General features: G+C 36.3%; 2 protein-coding genes across 4 annotated transcripts in view; one reads left to right on the forward strand and one right to left on the reverse strand.

The window, feature by feature from the left end:
• Window positions 1–16,312, forward strand: part of RPS6KB1 (ribosomal protein S6 kinase B1) — a 36,668-nt gene extending 20,356 nt beyond the window's left edge. For both annotated transcript variants that reach the window (XM_045773696.2, XM_045773697.2), the window contains exons 5-15: window positions 792–939; window positions 3,046–3,103; window positions 4,547–4,647; window positions 6,438–6,528; window positions 6,715–6,805; window positions 7,296–7,403; window positions 7,927–7,989; window positions 8,405–8,482; window positions 12,245–12,352; window positions 14,340–14,452; window positions 15,392–16,312. In XM_045773696.2, the coding sequence (XP_045629652.1) occupies window positions 792–939; window positions 3,046–3,103; window positions 4,547–4,647; window positions 6,438–6,528; window positions 6,715–6,805; window positions 7,296–7,403; window positions 7,927–7,989; window positions 8,405–8,482; window positions 12,245–12,352; window positions 14,340–14,452; window positions 15,392–15,629 (1,197 nt within the window). In that variant the 3' untranslated portion in view covers window positions 15,630–16,312. The remainder of the gene's footprint in view (window positions 1–791; window positions 940–3,045; window positions 3,104–4,546; window positions 4,648–6,437; window positions 6,529–6,714; window positions 6,806–7,295; window positions 7,404–7,926; window positions 7,990–8,404; window positions 8,483–12,244; window positions 12,353–14,339; window positions 14,453–15,391) is intronic.
• RNFT1 (ring finger protein, transmembrane 1) overlaps window positions 284–21,908 on the reverse strand; it is a 32,908-nt gene continuing 11,283 nt past the window's right edge. The window contains exons 9-10 of one of the 2 annotated variants that reach the window (XR_015721333.1): window positions 15,307–21,809; window positions 284–500 (exon numbers count right to left, since the gene is read on the reverse strand). Coding sequence is in view for 1 of the 2 variants with exons in the window: in XM_045773700.2 (XP_045629656.2) it covers window positions 21,675–21,809 (135 nt within the window). In the remaining variant the exon portion in view is untranslated. Of the gene's footprint in view, window positions 21,810–21,908 lie in introns of both variants that reach the window. The other variant, XM_045773700.2, reaches the window with a different exon arrangement.

The raw sequence follows: 21,908 nt of genomic DNA on the forward strand, positions 1-21,908 counted from the left end.
AATTTGCTGTACGAGCCTCCTAACTGGTCTTGTTTCTTCCCTAAAACTCCACACTGCTACTAAAACTGTCTGTCTTAAAGCCAAGGGTTATTAATTTTCAGAATCTCAACATTTTTCCTGTGGTCTAAGATAAGATTCAAACGCTTTTGCATAGATAACTAGGCCTTCCATTTCCTAGTCTCCACCTACATCGCCAGCCTAATCTCTAGCCACTTCTAACCATATTGAACTACTTACAGATTCCCTAGACGTGTCCTGTCAAGCCTCTTTTGCACTGGAAATGTTTTTTTTTTTTTACCCTCTGCATTTCATTTTAATAATTTTTCATGATATAGTTTAGGTATTGCCACCTCAGGAACACTTCTTGCCATGTCAGATGTAGTTCCTCTGTTGTCCCATAGCACCTTGTGCTTACCTGCGTTGACTTCTCTCTCATCCCTGAGACTTTGGACTCCTGTAGACTGGAGACTTCTGTTAGTTCTTCTTTCTTACTACAGAGCCTGGAGCATAGGAGACATTGAACAGTTAGTGAATATATGAATAAACTTCATCTGTTTACATTTTTTAAAAAGGTGTCTTTAGGTTGTCATTTACATGTTCACTGAAAAAAATCCAAACAGTGCAGATATATATAAGAAGTGAATGTCTTCCATTACTCCTATCTCAGTCTCTAGTGGGAACTATAATTAATAGTTTAATATTGGCAAGAAAAGCACAAAATAGATTTTCCAGTTACTATAGAATAAAAATGTCTACTGTTTTGTTCTTATAGATCATCTCTTTTCCTTTAGGCAATGATAGTAAGAAATGCTAAAGATACAGCTCATACAAAAGCAGAACGGAATATTCTGGAGGAAGTAAAGCATCCCTTCATTGTGGATTTAATTTATGCCTTTCAGACCGGTGGAAAACTCTACCTCATCCTTGAGTATCTCAGCGGTCAGTACACTCAGTTTGGTGTAATTATTTGCATTTGCTCCAGAAACTGGGTCAAACATTATTTTCCAATGGAAAAATGCTTTTTCCCTAATGCGATTAAATAGTTCTTAAAATTGACCAATACATTGACATAAAGAATTCAGAAGTGACCATATGTTTCTTTTTGCAGACAAATATGAAGGAAACTTTAAAGGTTAAGTTTTTTCCCCATCTGTAAAATTTTATCTTAATCCTAATCCCTTTGTAATCAGTTACTTAAAATAACACAGTGAATTGATATAGAGCCATGACATTGACTGCACTCGGGTAAGATACTACAATTCAAACAAATCATCAAAGCCTTTCTTTCTAAACTCAAATGGAAAACTTATTGAGAGTACTTAAGATACTGAATATTTTCGAAATTGCATCTCTAAACAGAATTTTTTGGTTGAATGTAGCCTTTTTGATAGACTACACAGTTTACATAGGAAGACATCCACAATTTCCAGGGCTTACTACCTCCTTGAAACTTGTTGCTTCTTATCATTTCTAGATCACAGGTATCTATTTCCAGCCAACATATTTGAGTTTTCTGAAAAACAGGTTTCACAATGGCCTGTAACATGGAACAGAAAGCTGCAAAATTTAGCAACTTTTTTGTGACTGTTGTAGCCATTTTTTGGGCAACTTTATTTTGACATAATTTCAAATTTACACAGAAAGTTGCAGAAATAGTACAAAGACTTCCCACATACCTTTCACCTAGATTCCCCAAGTGTTATCGTTTTACCACAATTGTTTTGTTTCATCCTTCTTTTCTCTCTCTCTCTATGTATATGTATACATATGTATGTGTATATATATGTGTATGTATATATATACATGTATATGTATATACATACTTTTTTTTCTGGATTGCTTAAGAGAGTGTTGCAGACATGATTTCCCATTATCCCTAAATACTTCAGTGTGTATTTTCTAAAATCAATGACAGTATCTTAACTCTACTAAAATTATCAAAACTGGAATTTAACATTGATACAGTAATTTCTTTCAGTTTCCTTTAATCTAGAACAGTTCCTCAGTCTTTCTTTGTCTTTTGTGACCTTGACATTTTTGAAGAATATAGTTCAGTTATTTTGTAGAATGCATCAATTTGGGCTTATCTGATGTTTCCTCAGGATTAGATTCAGGTTATGCATTTGGGGAGGACCATCGAAGTGACATTGTATCCTTCTCTCTCAGATCAGGAGGTACATGATGTTTATATCTTTGTCCCATTACTGTTGCTGTTCACTTTGATCACATTTATAAGGTGGTGTTGGCCAGTTTTTTCCCTGGTGAAGTTTTCCCTTTGTAATGAATAAGTATCTTGAGATACTTTGGGATTATTGAAATATCTTGTCTTTCATCAAGCTTTCACATACGGTTTTAGTATTCATTGATTCTTGCTTGAAACAATTAACTATAATGATTGCCAAGTGATTTTTCTTATTCCATCGTGCCTCATCCATTTATTATTTGGCATTCTACTGTAACAAAGAGCTTTCCCTTCTCTCCCATTTTAAAACTTAATTTATTGATCTCTTCATTGATTTACATCATTGTGGGCTCATGGATTCTAAGATTATTCAATGGGATATAATTCTTTCTTATCATTATTTATTTTGATATTCAAAACAGTGCCATGCTTTTATCAAAGCTGTTGCCAGGTTCCTTTAGATTAAGAGATTGGAAAATATAGAATAAGGGCATTCACTAATTTTAATTTGTAAGGGTGGCTTAATTATATACTAAAATTTTTCTGCTTAGGGTAAAATGTGAGAGAAGTTTTAACCAAGATTATTTTTTTAACCTCAGGTCTGGAATCTATAACTATTTTGTAGTTTAAAGATGTATAATCTATAATTCCAAAACATATATTTCACATGAGAATAAGAACATTGCTAAAAATAGAATCGTGACGACTTAGTTTTAAACCTGTAGTTCTTAGGATCTGTTTTTTATTTTTAAGGGACCGATATCTTTTAACTGTGGTTAAAAGAGAAAACACAACCCTCTCATTAGAAATGGGTTGGAAATGAAGATTGTTTTATTTCTAATGTCTTTTCCTTTTCTTTACAGGAGGAGAATTATTTATGCAGTTAGAAAGAGAGGGAATATTTATGGAAGACACAGCCTGGTAAGTGAAATTTTTGTGTTGCATGGATTCAGGTAATGATTCATATAATTAAAAGCAAAGCCCTGTTCCCACTGTGGTTATCCAAATGATTGAATCAATTGTTCTGGAGCCAGTCAGTCACTCAGGACTTCAAGGGGGAGAAGCATCTTTGGGACGGGCCAGCTTTTGGAGGTCACATCATTCCTTTGCCCCCAGGCCTTGGGTGGAACGCTCTTCACGCCAGTTCCTAACAGAACCATTCTCACTGGGGCTTTCTTTCCTTGAATTGGTAAGCTTCCTGCCTTGGCTGTGGGTGAGTGTGGTTTTCCGGTGAAACTTTATGTCTGGAACAATGGAAAGTATCAGAAATCATCTCCTCTTTTTTTTTAGACTTTCCAGTTCCCAAGGTGCAGTCTTAGGGAGGTGATAAGCCGGCACACATCATCTGTGGATTGATTCTATGGCCAGGATGGGATCTACCCTTATATTTCTTAAGATGGCATCTGCTTCAGATTAAAAACATACACATCCTTTTGTGAGATGACAGTATTGGGTAACAATAAATCAGTTTATCCTACACATTAACTGAATAGAAAACACTTAAATGTTTTTTCTACCTTAATTACCAAACTGCATTCCATTGTTTAATTTCAGGCCTTTTCTAACACAGAAGCTGCATTTAAGAGCCTTAGGGATGAAGTACCCTTTTTTGGAGGAGGCTCTCTGAGCCGTGTTGGAGGCTGTGTTTGTGGTCCTGCTGGCTGTGAAACTGCCTCAGTCCTCTAGGACACACGCTCTCCATCCTGGAGTAATCTGCAGGATTGCAACATTGTTATGCAGCCAGTATTGCAGTGCCTTGTGCTTTTCGAATCCAGACAGGGTTGACTCAGCCCTTTATTCTTTTGAGGTAGATAAATTTGAGTGTCACACAGTTTATAGTTGTGGGCTGGCTGGCAAGAGGGAGGGCAGATACTGTGGGCATTAACTGTACATAAATATGCAGCTGTATTAAGGGATGAGTGGGCTTCTAAGGGTCAGGTTATTTATAAGGTGTCTTTTGAAACTTAGACTTGATCTCTGAGAATAACAAAGTTCCTAAGTCCAATGGGATTTTAAAATTGGGGGTGGGTGGGAGAAATTTGCTTTGATCTGAATGACTATTGGCCTAATTCCTACACAGAACAAAAACCAGTGACAGTTTGGCATATTCTGGACTTCTTTGCAATTAGCAGTATGTTGTAATGATGAAATAAAACATTTTATAGTTTCACTAAATAAGTGAACATAAATGTCGCCATGCCTTTTGGCAGCATCCTATGCCATCTCTTTCCCCCATCCCCACCCCCATCGCCACTAATTTGGTCTTTGGTGCATGTCTGTTTCTTTCAAGGAATTTTGCTCCATACATAAACTACTTTGAGTTTATTACTCTTTTTAATTTTATTAAATCGCTTTTGTTTCCAGCTTTTACTTGGCAGAAATCTCCATGGCTTTGGGGCATTTGCATCAAAAGGGGATCATCTACAGAGACCTGAAGCCGGAGAATATCATGCTTAATCACCAAGGTGGAGATATACTGTAAACAATTCTATAGTAAATAATCATCTTAAAATCCTCCCACACAGGTCGTGGTCATTTTCAAAGCCCCATAGTCATGTATCTATTATTATACATTCCTCCCTCAGAATTTATGGCATCATAATACTTGCTGAGATTTAGGTATTTAGATATTTGTGATTGATGAGATTAAAGGAAGTTAGGAATAACTGGCCACTTAACTATGTTTTTCGGTTTAATCCTTGGTCTTTATAGCTTGTCATTCTTTTGAAATCTTTACATAACGTGGTGAGCCAAAAGCCAGTCCAAACTTCAGTTTTGGTTTGTTCCTTAAATTGAAAAGTAGATCTTAACCCTATAAATTGAGTTTTCCTTAATGATAAAAATACATAAATATTAGAAGCAATACTTTTTATGATAAATTTTATCAATGCTGTAAAAAAAGGATTAGAATTGAACCAAAATATTTGATGTACCCTTGGGAAGAAAATGTTTAGTTTCAGTTTATTCTTGCTGTTTATAACAACAAACATAAAAATCAGAAAGGCTAATATTCTGTACAGCTGTAAATAGAGCAGATTGAGTCTTGATTACAACTGCATGCGTTATAGACAGTTTGCTTTATGCAAGAGTAATCTGGGTTAGGTAGACTTCGCAGGTCACTCATACCCCAAAGGAGCAACCAGCCAACTAGGCTATCGGGGTGCTGGTAGCAGTTGCTGATCCTTTGATGTCTACCAAATGATACACGAGGTAGTTAAGGGTTTTAAATTCTTGGACAGGAAATGGTGTGGACAACTGACGCTAGTATGAATACATTTCAAATTGTGCTTTTTTTCTCTTTCTTTTTTTTTTTTTTTTTTTTTTAGGAGAAATGCTATACTTAACCAAGTACATCATGGGAATCTATGTATCTCTCTCCCTCCCAGTTCTGCTCCCATCCCCCCAAACCTGGATTCTGATTTTGAATTCTAAGGCAAAGGATAGAATAGGGAAGGGACTAGTTAACTTCTTTGATCCATAAGCTTGAGTGTGTCAGGTGGTTCTGTGAAAAAAAGGTCATATTTTTTTCTGTGTCAGAGTAAAGTACATATTTACATTTGTATCAGTAGGCCATTTCCTTTTCTTTTTCTCTGAAATATACCTGGAATAGTAGGGTCCCTGGGGTGGTTGAACCACTGGATATCTAATAACAGTGTATTAAAGCTGGGCTTGAACTGAAATGTTCTTTGTGTAAGGTGGTGAGTTTTTCACTTTCTGGATTAGAGATGACAGTCCCATGCCATTGCAATTTCATTCCTTTTTCTGAACTGGCAGTATTGGCAGAATAAGCTAACTTGGTATAGTGACTTTCTGAGACCAGTTAAAAAACTGTCCAGTCACAGTTCACTGTGATAAAAAGTTATATATTCGAAGTACAGTGTCACACCTTTAAAAGGTGCAGCATGTCTCCATTAGGGTTTGTGTACTTAAACCAGAATTTTTCTTGAAAGAGCTTGCTTTCTCAGGATGGTAGAGGATTCTAGGTATAGGTAAAGCTAGAGCCTTGGACAAGCTGTTTTACTTTTTTCTCTATTCTCCCTTTATATTATATCATTGGCAAAAAATGACTGTGTTAGCTTTAAAAAGTTAGCATCCCATTTTATGGATGGCCCCTTGCTAGTTGTTCGTATCTTCAAAAAATATTTAAGGCAGAAGAAGTTAAATGGAAGGATAGATTATTGTCTTGTGTGATACATTCAAACAGTGTACATGCTTAGAATTCTCAGAATAACCATGCTGTGATCTTCCATTGTAGGTCATGTGAAACTAACAGACTTTGGACTATGCAAAGAATCTATTCATGATGGAACAGTCACACACACATTTTGTGGAACAATAGAATACATGTGAGCTGCATGTTGAAAGAAATATAACTGGTTTCGGGGAGTAAAAGCTAACTTTTACCTGGTTTATGTAATAGTGTGCTATATTTTCTATAGCACCATTTGGCTCCATATATTGTTTTTAAACTTCTAATTCAGATGATATGCAAATGGGTGAATTTTTCAGGCATATTATTTTTCTCATTGTAGGGCCCCTGAAATCTTGATGAGAAGTGGCCACAATCGTGCTGTGGATTGGTGGAGTTTGGGAGCATTAATGTATGACATGCTGACTGGAGCAGTAGGTGCACAGTTAAAAGCTGCATGTATTATGGTCTGTGCTGAGTAGTTATTAAATCATTATGGCAAGAGACCTTTCCTGTGTTTTTTTAAAATGTTACTGATGGAGTTTTTTTTTTTTTTTTAATTAACACTAATCTTCATTGGTAGTAGTATGGTTCCCTATACTTTTAAAAACATTTTTGTTTAAATGATCTGTCATGTCAGTCTTGTGAAATAGGTATAAAATAGATACTGCCCTTATTTTGTAAAAGGAGAAAGTAAAGCATAAAACCCCATGCCTCACCTATTACCACACAAAGTTAATAGTGGAAACCCAGTTTCTTCTGAGATGTTGCTATTTCTTCTGTCCCATTACTTAAAAACTATAGGTCTTTAGCCGTCAGCCCATATCACAGCATACATTTCTGATCTCTATGCATAACTAATTCAGGAAATGGGTAATTTTATTTTTTTATATGCTAATTTTTCTCACTCTCTTCTACTCCTAGCCCCCGTTCACTGGGGAGAATAGAAAGAAAACAATTGACAAAATCCTCAAATGTAAACTCAATTTGCCTCCCTACCTCACACAAGAAGCCAGAGATCTGCTTAAAAAGGTAGGATACAAACGATAACCCTCAACTACTGGGATTTGAATAGATAGAATTGAACATACATTTTGAATAAAGAATCATACATATATATTAAACAAAAAAGCCTGCAGTTTTCTCAGGTAAAGTACAAATTTGTTTGTTTAAAGATTTTCTTTCCTTGGGGTGCGGGTGGTTCAGTTGGTTAAGCATCTGCCTTTGGCTCAGGTCATGATCACAGGGTCCTAGAACTGAGCCCCACATTGGGCTCCCTGCTCAGCAAGGAGGCTACTTCTCCCATCCCCCTCCCCCGGCTAGTGTGTGCTTTCTCTAGCTCTGCTCTCTCTCTCTTTCAAGTAAATAAATAAATTTTTAAAAATCCAATTTTTTCCTTTTTATTCCCAAGCAATATTTAGTAGTAATTAATAAAGCCTATTTTCTCAAAATAAATAGCAATATAGATAAGCAAATTCTGTAAATAAAAAATAATCAATTTGACTAAGGTTCATCAGTGTTTTGTTTTGTTTTGTTTTGTTTTCCCTCCCTAAAGCTGCTGAAAAGAAATGCTGCTTCTCGGCTTGGAGCTGGTCCTGGGGATGCTGGAGAAGTTCAAGTAGGGATTGGCCTTTTTGTGGTTTGAGGGGAAGATAGTGCTAATTTTATGTATTTGTGAAGGTTGTATGTAGTTGTTTAAAGTATAGCTTATTTTGTGGGGCACGTGGGTGGCTCATTTGGTTAAGCATGACTCTTGGTTTTGGCCCAGGTCATGATCTCAGGGTCTTGGAATCGAGCCCTGTGTTGGGCCCTACACTCAGCACGGAGTCTGCTTGAGAGATTCTCTTTCTCCCTTTCCTTCCCCCTCTGCCCCTCCACCCACTCATGTGCATGCTTTCTGTCTCTCAGATAAAATCTAAAAAATAAATAGTGAAGTATATCTTATTTTGTGATTTGTAACTTCAGACACAGTTAATTTGTCAATCCAGTGAAGTCTGTTCGCCTTGACTTTTCTTCCTGTTCTTTTTTTCCAGGCTCATCCATTCTTCAGGCATATTAACTGGGAAGAACTGCTGGCTCGGAAGGTGGAGCCCCCCTTTAAACCTCTGTTGGTATGTATACATGAAAGTATGTAATTTGAAGGACCTGGTACTTTTTTAGAATAAAATCTCAGAGCATTCAGAAACATTGTGTTTATATTAACAGTTCAGAAAATTTTGGTGTGTTTTCTCTTCAGAATCTTTATTCTATACATTCTTTTCAAGGACTGCTGCCAGCAGCAATTGATGAGTATATTAACTATTTTTAAGTTGGTTGCCTATGACAACTAAATATTTCAAGTAGTTAGAACTTTTTTGCTTTGTTTGCTTAATTCAGCCATATTTTATTTTTATGGGGTATAATCTTTTGCTCTTTTAATTTTTTTATTTTTAATTTTTTTGAAGTTTTTTTTATTTAAGTAATCTTTACATCCCACATGGGGCTTGAACTCAACGACCCTGACATCAAGAGTCACATGTTCAGGGTACCTGAGTGGCTCAGTCGGTTAAACATCTGCCTTCAGCTTGGGTCATGATCCCAGGGTTCTGGGATCAAGCCCCGCATTGGGCTCCCTGCTCAGTGGGGAGCCTGCTTCTACAACTCTTCCCCTGCTTGTGCTCTCTCTCTTTCTTTCTCTCTCAAGTAAATACATAAACTCTTTAAGAAAAAAAAGTCACATGCTCTTCTGACTGGGCCAGCCAGGTGCCCCTATTTTAGTTTTTGTTTCTTTTCTTTTTTAAAAAGATTTTATTTATTTATTTGACAGAGAGTGCATGCACGCACAAGCAGAGGGAGCTGCATAGGGAGAGGGAGAAACAGGCTCTCTGCTGAGCAGGGAGCCTGATGTAGGGCTGGATCCCAGGACCCTGGGATCATGACCTGAGCTGAAGGCAGACGCTTAACCAACTGAGCCGCCCAGGCACCCCTTATTTTTTCTTTCTTTTTTTAAAGATTTTATTTATTTATTTGACAGAGAGAGACAGCCAGCGAGAGAGGGAACACAAGCAGGGGGAGTAGGAGAGGAAGAAGCAGGCTCCCAGCAGAGGAGCCTGATGCGGGGCTCGATCTCAGAACGCTGGGATCACGCCCTGAGCCGAAGGCAGACGCTTAACGACTGAGCTACCCAGGCGCCCCTTATTTTTTATTTCTAACTGAAGTTTAGTTGACATATAATAATATGTAAGTTTCAGGTGTACAGCGTAGTGATTTAACAGATATATACATAACAAAATGCTCACCAGGGTAAGTGGGTTACCCTCTGATTCAACCCTATTTTGAATTTGATTTTCTGGGAATTTTTTCTTCAAAATATAACATATATGTGTATTAGTTTGCTAGGGTTGCTGTAACAAAGTACCACAGAGTAGGTGGCTTACACAGCAGAAGTTTATTATATTACAGTTCTGGAGACTAGATGTCCAAGATAATGTCTTGACAGGCTTGGCTCATTATGAAGGCTATGAGAGCCTTCCGTTCCACTCTGTGCCTCTCTCCTAGCTTCTGGTGGTTTGCTAGTGATCTTTGGCCTTCCTTGGCTTGTAGGCACATCACCCGATCTCTTCCTTTATGTTTGCATTCTCCTTTTGTACAGATCTGTGTCCAAATTTTCCCATTTTATTAGGACAACAATCAGACTGGATTCTTCCCTACTCCAGAATGGCTTCATCTTAACTAATTACATCTGCAGTGACCCTCGTTCAAATTACGTTCTGTTCTGAGGTACTTGGGGTTAGAACTTCAACATATGAATGTCAGTGGGGACACAACTCAAACCATAACAATATGTTTATGAGTAAATGAGTTAGTGTGTTAGTTCTTGTCTTTCTTCCACCTCAGAATTTGAGAAAATATGGTTTCTTTTTCTATTTCTTGGGATGAAGGTGGAGGAGGAGGAGGAGGAGGAGGAGGAGGATAATTTGGTCCTGGAGCACAAGGTGACTTGCTTTAACATTTTCACATATATAATTGTAAGGAGGGTAATTAGCCCTTATGTACCAACTGTCCAGCTTGTCAGGTCATCTTGTTTAAACATAAACAGAACTGCTAGCTATCATCATAACTAAAAAGCTGACAGTTTCCCCAGTTTCTTTTGTTTTCTTTTCCTCCCTGTTGGTTTGTTTCAATAAGGATTCAGTCACGGTCTATGCAGTTTGGCTATTGTGTCTCTTAGGTCTCTTTCCATCTGTAGATAAACCTCCTCTCGATTCCTCTCATGAGTACTTACTGAAGAAACTGGACCATTTGTCCTGTAGGGTTTCTAACTTTGATTTTGCTGATTTTAAACCCACAGTGTCATTGACCATATTCATCTGTTCCTTGTATTTCCAAAACTAGTATTTAGATTTAGATACTTAATCTGATTCAGATTAAACTTTTGATGTTGTGTATTTTGGTCAGGAGGCATAATGTGTATTTGTATTTTTTTTAGTGATATTAGTGGTCATTGATCATTGCCAGCGTCAGTGATTCTTAGCTATGGTCCATTTGGCAAGGTTTGGAGACAAGTTGTTACAGCTTGGGGTGGGAATGTTACTGGTTTGCAGTGGTCAAGGCCAGAGATGCTGCTAAACATCCTCTTTTACACAAAACAGGCCCTACAACAAGAATTATCAAGCCCAAAATGTCAGTAGTGCTGAGATTCAGAAACTCTGGCCTAGTTTCAGGATTTCATTAGGAGTTTGCAAAATTGTCTTATTCTAATACTATTATTGATTTCTCATTAATGAATTTTTCCCTAAAGAAAAACTTACATTGTTCATAAAGGGAAGGAAGGATAAATGTTTGTTTCTTTCCCAGTTTTCAAAATAATAAGTTCTTTAACATCTTCCAAAGTTGACCAATGAATTCTGTGATTTTTTAAAGTATAATTATGAATTTATGCCTTTTAATATATTTATGTTTCAATCCATTGCAGTAATTTTTACTGATGCTTAGTTTTTATCATCTTTTGACACTGGGTGCTTCTTCATGTTGGTTCCTTAGCTCTTTTGACAGGACCACAAAGTCTGATGTTGTACCAGAGAGAAGGAATTAAACAGATGGGGTGGTTAGATTTAGGTGATGTTTTTCATAAGAAAATGTACTCATGCAGAGTAGAATATCATTTTTGCTCCTTGAGAAATCTGTAGTAGGATGAAATAAGCTATGGGAAGAAACTTTAGAGCATTTTACAAATGTGTTTTGTGTTAAAACTCTGCTTCAGTAGTTTTTCAGGTTGATTATAAACTTGCATGGCCAGCTGAGCAGATCATCTCTAATAGGGAATTTAGCCAGTGGACTAGGCACACTGAAGCTTTGTAAATGGGGAAGATTGACATTCAGATTTTTTTTTTTTTGACATTCAGATTTTAAAAAAAAAAGGTGAGTGTGTACTAAAATCTACTTTAATATATGCTTAAAAATTGAAGATGTAATTTGACCTTTGAAACTTCCCACCTGGGGGTGCCTGGTTGGCTCAGTTGGTTAAGTGTCTGCCTTCAGCTCAGGTCATGATCCCAGAGTCCTGGTATGGAGCCCCATTTCAGGCTCCCTCCTCAGCGGGGAGTCTGTTTCTACTTTGCTCTCTCCCTCTGCCCCCCGCCACCATTTGTGCTCTCCCTAAGGCTCTCCCTCTATCAAATAAATAAATAAAATCTTAAAAAAAAAAAAAAAAAAAGAAACTGTCCACCTGTATTTATTCTTCAATCCATGCCTGCTAAAACTATTCTGATATTTTATTACAATCAAACCCTGTGAAGAGTTCTAGCTAGGGCCATCTCTAATGCAAGTCATGCATTTGATTGATATGTATAATATAGACTATTCATTGTTTTCTAATTTTGTTTTTCACAAAGCAATCTGAAGAGGATGTGAGTCAGTTTGATTCAAAGTTTACACGTCAGACACCTGTTGACAGCCCAGATGACTCAACTCTCAGTGAAAGTGCCAACCAGGTCTTTCTGGTAAGTGAAAGAATTTCCATGTAGCCATGAGAAATTTAAGTATTAGGCTGGACCCTTTTCAATAAGAAAATTCAATTTGTTTGCTTTGCAGTTGATGTAAATAGCCTAAGATGCTATTTTTTATTAAGATAACTTAGCTTTTTTTTTTTTTTTTTAAAGATTTTATTTATTTATTTGACAGAGAGAGACAGCCAGCGAGAGAGGGAACATAAGCAGGGGGAGTGGTAGAGGAAGAAGCAGGCTTCCCAGCAGAGCAGGGAGCCCAGTGCGGGGCTCGATCCCAGGACTCTGGGATCATGCCCTGAGCCGAAGGCAGACACTTAATGACTGAGCCACCCAGGTGCCCCAAGTTAACTTAGTTTTTTAAGTTTTCTAACTTGCTAAGTTAGATAATTGATTCCCATAATCCAGTATTCCATTTCAGCAGTTAGAGTAGGACTGTCTGATTCTTTGGAGTATATGATTCCCTTTTTTGATGGGCCACTGACTTAAAATGATGTTTGGCTCAGTATCACAATTGGAAGTCACACCGTTACAACAATAGGAGAAGAGCTCACTGTAACTATTCTGTTCCTGGAATAGCTACAGATTTTTGGTACATTTAGTGTAACTTTGTAGGGGATTTTTAACCTGTTAATTGTGAGTATTTGACACCAAAATCTGTTGGTTTATATGTAATAGTAAATAAACTAATTCTCATGGTAAAAGTATATATTGATTTGTACCTTGTCTCTTCAGATAGAAAAGCAAAGCTTTTAGGTTTTTAGATTTTTTTAGAGCTTTTAGATTTTGATCAACAAAAACCTCCTATCATTTTCTTTGTTACATAAAGTGAATCTCTTTATTATTTATTTATTTATTTTTAAAGATTTTTTATGTATTTACTTGACAGAGCACAGGCAGGTAGAGTAGCAGGGAGAAGGAGAAGCAGGCTCCCTGCTGAGCAAGGAGCCCGATGCGGGGCTTGATCCCAGGACCCTGGGATCATGACCTGAGCTGAAGGCAGTCGCTTAACTGACTGAGCCACCCAGGCACCCCTCTTTAAAAATTAATAAAAAACAGTAACATCCCACTTACCTGGAGATTGTGGTCAGAGCAACTTCAGTTCAATAATTATTTAAATTCCTATCACAGAATTAAAGGAAATTCAAAGGTGATTAAGGCATAGCCTGGTTCTCTTGGTAGTTACAGCTTTAGCTCACTAGACTCTGTGGGGAAATGGCTTCTGAAGTCTGCATATACCTGTCAAAAGCATATGCACTACAGAATTGCACCTCACTCTTTAGGACTTCACCCAGAGGCTCATTGAGTCTTTTTACTATAACTCATAATGCCTATTCATAGGTGAGTAGAATAATAAATAGAAGGGAAGTTAGGCGGGGGACTGATTGTTAAAGAGATAAACATTGACAGCAAGAGAAATGACACCTGGTGGTCTGATAGCAAGGTCCAAGAAAGAACTAAAGCTAACAAAACTGCATAATTGCCTATGTTTTTGAGGGTTTTCACAATGCTGACCCTTATACATCAAGAAAATACCAGATCTATCCCACCATTGGTATAAAACCAGAGAGATCACACATGCCCAAAATTCTATTTTTACTTTGGTCTAATGAGAAACTGTGATAATCTTGGTTGCTCATGTGCATGTGGCTAGAAACACTAGAATTGTTTTTGCATTCATCTTGGTATTTGATATCTTAACGTGGGGCCTACATTTTCCTGTTTTGTTCTATTCCTTTCAACAAAGTGGAATATTGTTTGCTGGTATATGGGACTCAATAGAATTCTGCCTTCCTGAGGTCTGTGCCTCAAGAAATGGCTGGAAAGAAGCTAAGAGGCGTGAAACGAGACTGGGGAGATGGGAGGACACAGAGTGGTGATTTTGGGTGTGCCCTGTTGTTTTGGTGTGTCAGAGACTGAAACCACATGTTCTTGATGTATATGACAAAACGCCATTCTGGGGTCGACAATTATTATCTTTCAGGGTTTTACATATGTGGCTCCATCTGTACTTGAAAGTGTGAAAGAAAAATTTTCCTTTGAACCAAAAATCCGATCACCTCGAAGATTTATTGGCAGCCCACGAACACCTGTCAGGTATTCAGACTTTGTTATTCTCACGTCTTTTTTTTTTTTTTTTTTAACCTGCAAGAGTATACTTAAGAACTTAATGCCAGGTTACATAAATGAAAGATCTGTCATATTCTCTTTGGTTGACGTAAGCACAGCATCTACATCTTGTATTGTATGCTATATAGTTTACCTTCCCTCCTGAGAAAGTCAGCTGCTGCACTGGCAAATGTCTCCTTTACCCATTCATTCAATATTGTATACCAGGGGCTGTGTTGCATGATAGGGATACATGATTAACATAGGAATTGTCCTTGTCCTGATGAAGCTTACAATTTAGTGAGAAGACAGTCAAAATAACCAAAGAAGGAAATATAAGAATTATGTAATCACAAGTAGTATCAAGTTACTATATGAAGAAAAATAAAGAGTGTGGTGATAGCAAAGAATAACAGGGGGGTTCCTATTCATGGTGGTCAAAGAAAGGCCTCCCTGGTGAAGTAACATCTAAGAATGAAGAGAAAAAGGTGCCCATACAAAAAATAGGAAAGTGTAGGATGTTACAGGTAGAGCAACAGCCCATGCAAAAGCCCTAAGGGAGGAAAAACTTGGTCTTGGAAATGAAAAGTCAATGTTCCTGACATGTGGTGAATGATGAGGAGAAAGCTTTGGAGAAGTATTTTAAATGCAATGGGAAGCTGTTTTAAGTGGAGGGTAAAATGATTAAAAAAAAAAAAAAAAGTGTCACTGAGGGTTTTACAGAGGCAGGTATAGAGGTAAAGAGACCAGTTAGGAAACTCTCGCAATTAGTCTGGGGGAGGAATGGCCTTTGTACTAATTCACACAAAAATAAAATTAAATAAAAATAAATGTCACATTACCTCACTCCCTTGAAATTTAAGGGAAATAGTTCTTGTTGAGATAATCCTTGAGATAAATGAATGATAGCTCTTCCTTGTCTTAAAGCCCGGTCAAATTTTCTCCTGGGGATTTCTGGGGAAGAGGTGCTTCAGCCAGCACGGCAAATCCTCAGACACCTGTGGAATATCCCATGGAAACAAGTGGAGTAGAGCAGATGGATGTGACGATGAGTGGGGAAGCTTCAGCACCACTTCCAATACGACAGCCGAACTCCGGGCCATACAAAAAACAAGCTTTTCCCATGATCTCCAAACGACCAGAGCACCTACGTATGAATCTATGACAGAGCAGTGATTTTAATGAATTTAAGGCAAAAAAGGTGGGGAAGGGATGTGTGAGCATCTTGTAAGGTGAAACAAGAAGACTCAAAATGACAGTCTCGAAGAGTCAGTGTCATTACATTGAACACTTTGGACAGAGGAAAAATAAACATGGATTTTAAAAAATCAATCAATGGTGCAAAAAAAAAAAACTTAAGCAAAATAGTATTGTGGAACTCTTAGGCACATCAATTAATTGATTCCTAGCGACATCTTCTCAACCTTATCAAGGATTTTCATGTTGATGGCTCGAACTGACAGTATTAAGGGTAGGATGTTGCTTCTGAATCACTGTTGAGTTCTGATTGTGTCGAAGAAGGGTTATCCTTTCATTAGGCAAAGTATGAAATTGCCTGTAATACTTGCAACTAAGGACAAATTAGCATGCAAGCTTGTTCAAACTTTTTCCAGCAACATGGAATCAAAGACAAAAGAAACTTAACAATTGATGTTTTACGTGCAAACAACCTGAATCTTTTTTTTATATAAATATATATTTTTCAAATAGATTTTTGATTCAGCTCATTATGGAAAACATCCCAACTTTAAAATGCAAAATTATTGGTTGGTGTGAAGAAAGCCAGACAACTTCTGTTTCTTCTCTTGGTGAAATAATAAAAATGCAAATGAATCATTGTTAACCACAGCTGTGGCTCGTTTGAGGGATTGGGGTGGACTTGGGGTTTATTTTCAGTAACTCAGCTGCAATACCTGTCTGTAATACTAGAAAAAAATCTATTTAATCATTTCTACTTGCAGTACTGCTATGTGCTAAGCTTAACTGGAAGCTTTGGAATGGGCATAAATTGTATGTCCTACATTTCATCCTTGTCCTGGGCCTGCATTGCACTGGAAAAATATCGCCACCTGTTCTTATACCAGTATTTGGTTCAAGACGCCAAATGTTTTCAGCCTGTGGCTGAAGAAGGATGGAAAAGAGTCAGGATAAAATGCATACTGAGGGCAGTAAAGTGAGGGAGAGCGGGAGATCCAGGGGAAGAGGGTGTTGTCATGTTCCACTCTCTGTGTCTAATCTCTTTACAGCAAATTGGTAAGATTTTAAGTTTTAACTGTTTTTGCTGTCTACCTTCCTTACATTGTCCCCCCTCAACAGTTTTAAAAGGAAAAGAAGTATTTTTCTTTCTCCTCTACTGGGGCTACATTTTTTGATTGTAAAAATATTTGATGGCCTTTTAATGAATGTCTTCCACAGTGAATAGAAAACTTAGTGGCTTAATTTAGGAAACATGTTAACAAGACACTATGTTTTTGAAATTGTAACAAAATCTACATAAGTGATATACAGGTACAAAGAATAAAAATAAAGGTAACTTTACCTTTCTTAAATACTTCCTGCCTTAAAGAGAGCATTTCCATGACTTTAGCTGGTGAAAGGGTTTAATATCTGCAGAGCTTTATAAACATACATTTCAGTGCGTACTGGTATAATAGATGATCATGCAGTTGCAGTTGCGTCTTATCACCTCTTTTTGTTTTTTATAATGTCTTCAGTCTTGAGTGTGCAAAGTCAATTTGTAATATTTTGCAACCCTACAATTTTTTTTAAATAGATGCTGCTTGCTATGTTCTTCAAACTTTTTTGAGCCATAGGATCCAAGCCATAAGATTCTTTATGCATGTTGAATTCAGTCAGAAAAGAGCAAAGCTTTGCTTAAATGGCAATTCAAGTGAGATGAGATGAAATCCTATGACAGGCAAAATAGAACCATGAAGAATGATTGGAAATACACCTTTTCAATTGTGGCAATAAATGAAAGGATTGGTAACAGTTCATCTTTGGACAGAAAGCCTTTTTTTAAAATCACTTCCTCTAGACCCCCTCCTCCCTTACTGCAGCAGCCTACTGAGAACTTTATAACTGTAGCTAGTGAATTAGAAGCTACAGTAATGATAAGGGCAGAAATTGTACTAGAGTGCAGATCTTTGTTCTCTGACAGTTTATAATGTCTGAAAAAAACAACTCAAAAGCTATGGTGATAGGTACAGGCTTTATTTCAGACTGTAATGGCTTGGGCTACTCTGATACTTGTTTTCAAATGTGTTTACTAACTGTAGTGTTGACTGCCTAACCAAATTCCAGAGAAATTTGTACACCAAAATAGTCCTCCTCAGTCTTATTTGCTAGTAATATTTGCACTGTGATTGGCTGGCTCTAACCACCCCATAAACTGTTTTCATAATTAGTACTGCCAGCAGTAGTGGCACACACTGCAACTTTTCTGCATAAAAAGCATTAATTGCGTACCTACCATCCATTCAAATCGTTTTTCAAACTTAACATTGAGTGAAATTAATTTCCTATGCTGTGGCAAGTTTACGGAGAAATTGTGTTTCATAAATGGATATCCCTACTATGACTGTGAAAACATGTCAAGTGCCACTTTAGTGTCACAGACAGAAAGCACACACCTATGCAATATGGCTTACCCTATATTTATTTGTAAAAATCCAAGCATAGTTTAAAATATATGATGTCAATATTACTAGTCTTAAGTTTCTAAGAGGGTTCTTTATGATTATTCCAGGTAAGTGTATAAAAGAGATTAAGTGCTTTTCTTTCATCACTTATTTTCTTTAAAATCAGCTATTACAGGATATTTTTTTACTTTATACATGTTTTTTAATTATAATCACTGAGAACTGAAGTTTACTAATTTTGATTTTATAAGGTTTGTAGCATTACAGAATAAACTGGGATTTATAAACCAGCTGTGATTAACAATGTAAAGAATTACTGAACTTGAACCAGATTTTTAGGAAAATTATGTTATTTCTTTTCCCCCTTTATGGTCTCACCTAATTTGAATCCTTAAAGAAGAATTTTTCCATACTATTTTTTGAGATAGAAGCTAATTGGGGGGTGGGGGTAAGAATGCATGTATGATACTCCATAAATTCAACATTCTTTAAAAAATCATTATAAACAAGATGCATCTTCGATAGTATTAATATACTGAGCCTTGGATTTTGTGTTCAATATAGGACCTATTTTGGTTACTCAGTTATATGGTTCCTAGCTTACAAGGGTTAGATTTTAAGATTATTCCCATGAGAAATGTTGAATTTATGAAGAATGGATTTTCGAGGCTTTGAAAATGGTTAATTTCTCAAATAAAAACATCAGTGTCCAAACATCTACCCTTTTTCATAGGAGTAGACACAGCAAGCTGGACAAAACAATCATAAAAGTATTTGTCACACCATGACCTGTGGTCTGTTGCTGATCGATAAAAAACTTCTCTTGTGTGATTCTTAATTTATCACTATAGCACAAGTATTATCTCAGTGGATTATCTGAAGTAACATCTGAAAGATGGGTTCATCTGTGTTTGCTCTTTAAGCTATTATTTTTTTTCCTATCCCAAGTTGGCTTTGCATCTATCAGAGTAAATAAATTCTTCAGCTGCCTTATTAGGAGTGCTATGAGGGTAACACATTTTTCTGCTTTTCATCTTGTATTTAGTTTACTGTATTAAGTATTTTGATTTCGGATTGAATGAATGTAAATAGAAATTAAATGCAAATTTGAATGAACATAAAATAGAAGTGATTTTTTTTTATTCTAAGATAGGAAGAAATAACTATCAGGTGCACAAATGGTTTAAATAATTTTTTGCATTAACATACCAGATATGTTCAGGTTCTCATATTTAATAAACTGCTTATATATGTGAGGACTGACAGTTGTAAAACTGTTTCTGCTGAGAAATTTAAGCTACTTAAATATATAACAAGTTTTCGTACTAATATTATATATTAGATGTTACACACTTGTAGTTTCCAAGTTCTAATAGTTGAATTGGTTGCTTCAAAAAACTCATGTGAAAAATAACTTCACATTGATACACTAGGAAGACTTTCCCTGTGCTAACAATCAACAGTTTGTTTAGCCACACTTGTCAACTACATTTGGTTACTGGATGTGTATGTACTGCATAATGTAGTGCATAAATCTGTTTTTAACTAATGTCTCAATATATCTAGTATAAAATGGGTGTTTTGTATAAGCCACTTATTTGAGGTAATTCTATCACACTTGGATGATTTCTCTATAGAAGTTCTCAAAACTGACTTTACTTTTTTATAAAACAGGGTTGTGGCTCTTAATGCTGATAAAACAGTCTTTCAGAAGGGTGTGATCTGAACTCACAGAGTAAGTGGGTTTTTGAATCCCTGTTCCGATTTTTGAGGTGAAGAAGTCTAAGTAGAGAAATGCTTCCAGTTCATCAGTGGTGTTGGTGGATGGCATAGCTCTCCTGTTACATTCCCCCTCACCTTTTAAATTCATATGTGAACTGCTTTCTTGTTAATTAAAAACAAAAACCCAACTGTCTATCATGGACCTCCTTTTTTATTAAATCATATTAAGAAACAACGCTATCCATATAGCCATAGGGTAAGAAGAGTAGGTATTTTAATAGGGCTTACCCATGTAGTAAGATCTACTCTTGTATTGGTAATAGGAAGTCAGCACAGCTATCTTTCACACTCAAATTCTAATCCCAAACTGCCTTTCTCACCTGTCTCCTGCTGTACACCTAAATAACTGTTGGCTTCATCAGAGTCAGGAAAGTGATTTAAGGCCAAGTAAGCTTGTTTCAGTATTTGCAACTGTTCTCAAAGTACAGAGTTAAATATATCATCATTGAATAGCAACAACTGTACTTATACCCTGGCAATATTTTTGTAGGAAAAATAGTTACAGGCTTTCTAATATTCTTTTGTCAATTTGGGTGGCTATACAGGTATGAAAGTGACTTAATCTGTGGCTGGTTGGTCACTGTCCTTATTAATCCATATGCTGGTTTAGACTCTGTCTTAATACTGCAAATTTGTTTTCTACCTCCCAGCTTTTCCTTTCCACTATCTCTTCCTTGTGTGCAAACTGATTAATGCTAATAGAGAAAATGGGCAGAAACTTCTACTCTAGATATAACCAGCCCTTCATACCTCTGTTAAAGATTTGATTCTGCCTTAAAGAGAGAAATTGCCTAATTGCCTTTTCTATCACCCTGCACAAATACCTGGAAGCAAACAAAGTACACCATCTAAGGCTTTTCATGGAAGCCTCTGAGTGCAAGCTTTGATCTCCCAAGTAACGATGACTCTAGCATGATTCCAAAACTTTTTTGAAAAGATTTTATAAGGGGAATTCTTTTGTAGAGTTTGAGTTGGTCTCATTTGTCATACTTTTCAAATTATCAGTGAAGCCAGCTGTTTGTAATCCATGTGATTATTTTAATAGTTATTTTAAGATAGTTCATGGCACTATACAAAAAGCTCAAGATCATGTACATTAAAGCTGACAGCAGGATTGTATGTATGAGGTCCACAATGAATTTAAATAATCTATTCTCATTTGATTGCTAAGCATACTACAGAGAACAATACAGTATTAAAATATATCATCCTCAGTAAACTAACCTTCACTTAGAAAATCTGATTGTTTACAGATAAAAAATAGCTTTTAGAACTTTCATTTAAAAATACAAACTTTATGAAAATTTTAAGAATTTTTAGAATGGGAACTACAAAAGTCAATGCTAAAAAAAATTCTACTTTCAGATAATGTGTATCTTAAAATATTACGAAAAATATTCTTTATTCTGAGAAAACAATGTCAGGAAAAGAATACCTGAGTTCCTCTAAAACCACTAGTTTTTAGTTACCCAATTGCCGTTTTGGTAACATTAATGAGAAAACATTCACAATTTAACACTGCAACTACCTGTCAAATAATTACGACAGAATAAATGTTCCATATGCATTAGGCTGAACATGACTTATATATTTCTTAAAACATAAGGTTCTTTCATTTAATCTTTCGATAAATTAGACAACACACTTAAGTCTTACTATAATAATCTAAAACCATTTGGAAACATTTTCCTTAACTTCTAGTCCTGAAAACCCATTCTAATGTCTTTATCAATAGTCAGTGTAACCAAATGAAATTAGTGTTTTGTGGCCTTCATAGTTTATACAAGTTAATATATTTGAAGGTAGGATGAAGTGGCTCCATCTTTCCATTTATTTATATGGTCTGAGATCACAGTTCGGCACAGTGGACACGTTTTCTCTCTGTTAAACCATAAGGTAATACATTCTTCACAAAATATATGCTGTAAGGGAATTAAAAATTAGACTTTATACTTGATAACATTTTAATTTTAAAATCACATTGCAGAGAATCATACTCTAGAGCTGAAAGGAATTTTGGA

This window comes from Ursus americanus, chromosome 23 (assembly GCF_024610735.1).
Source record: "Ursus americanus isolate L20-20 chromosome 23, mUrsAme1.1.p, whole genome shotgun sequence".
Taxonomy (NCBI): Eukaryota; Metazoa; Chordata; class Mammalia; order Carnivora; family Ursidae; genus Ursus; species Ursus americanus.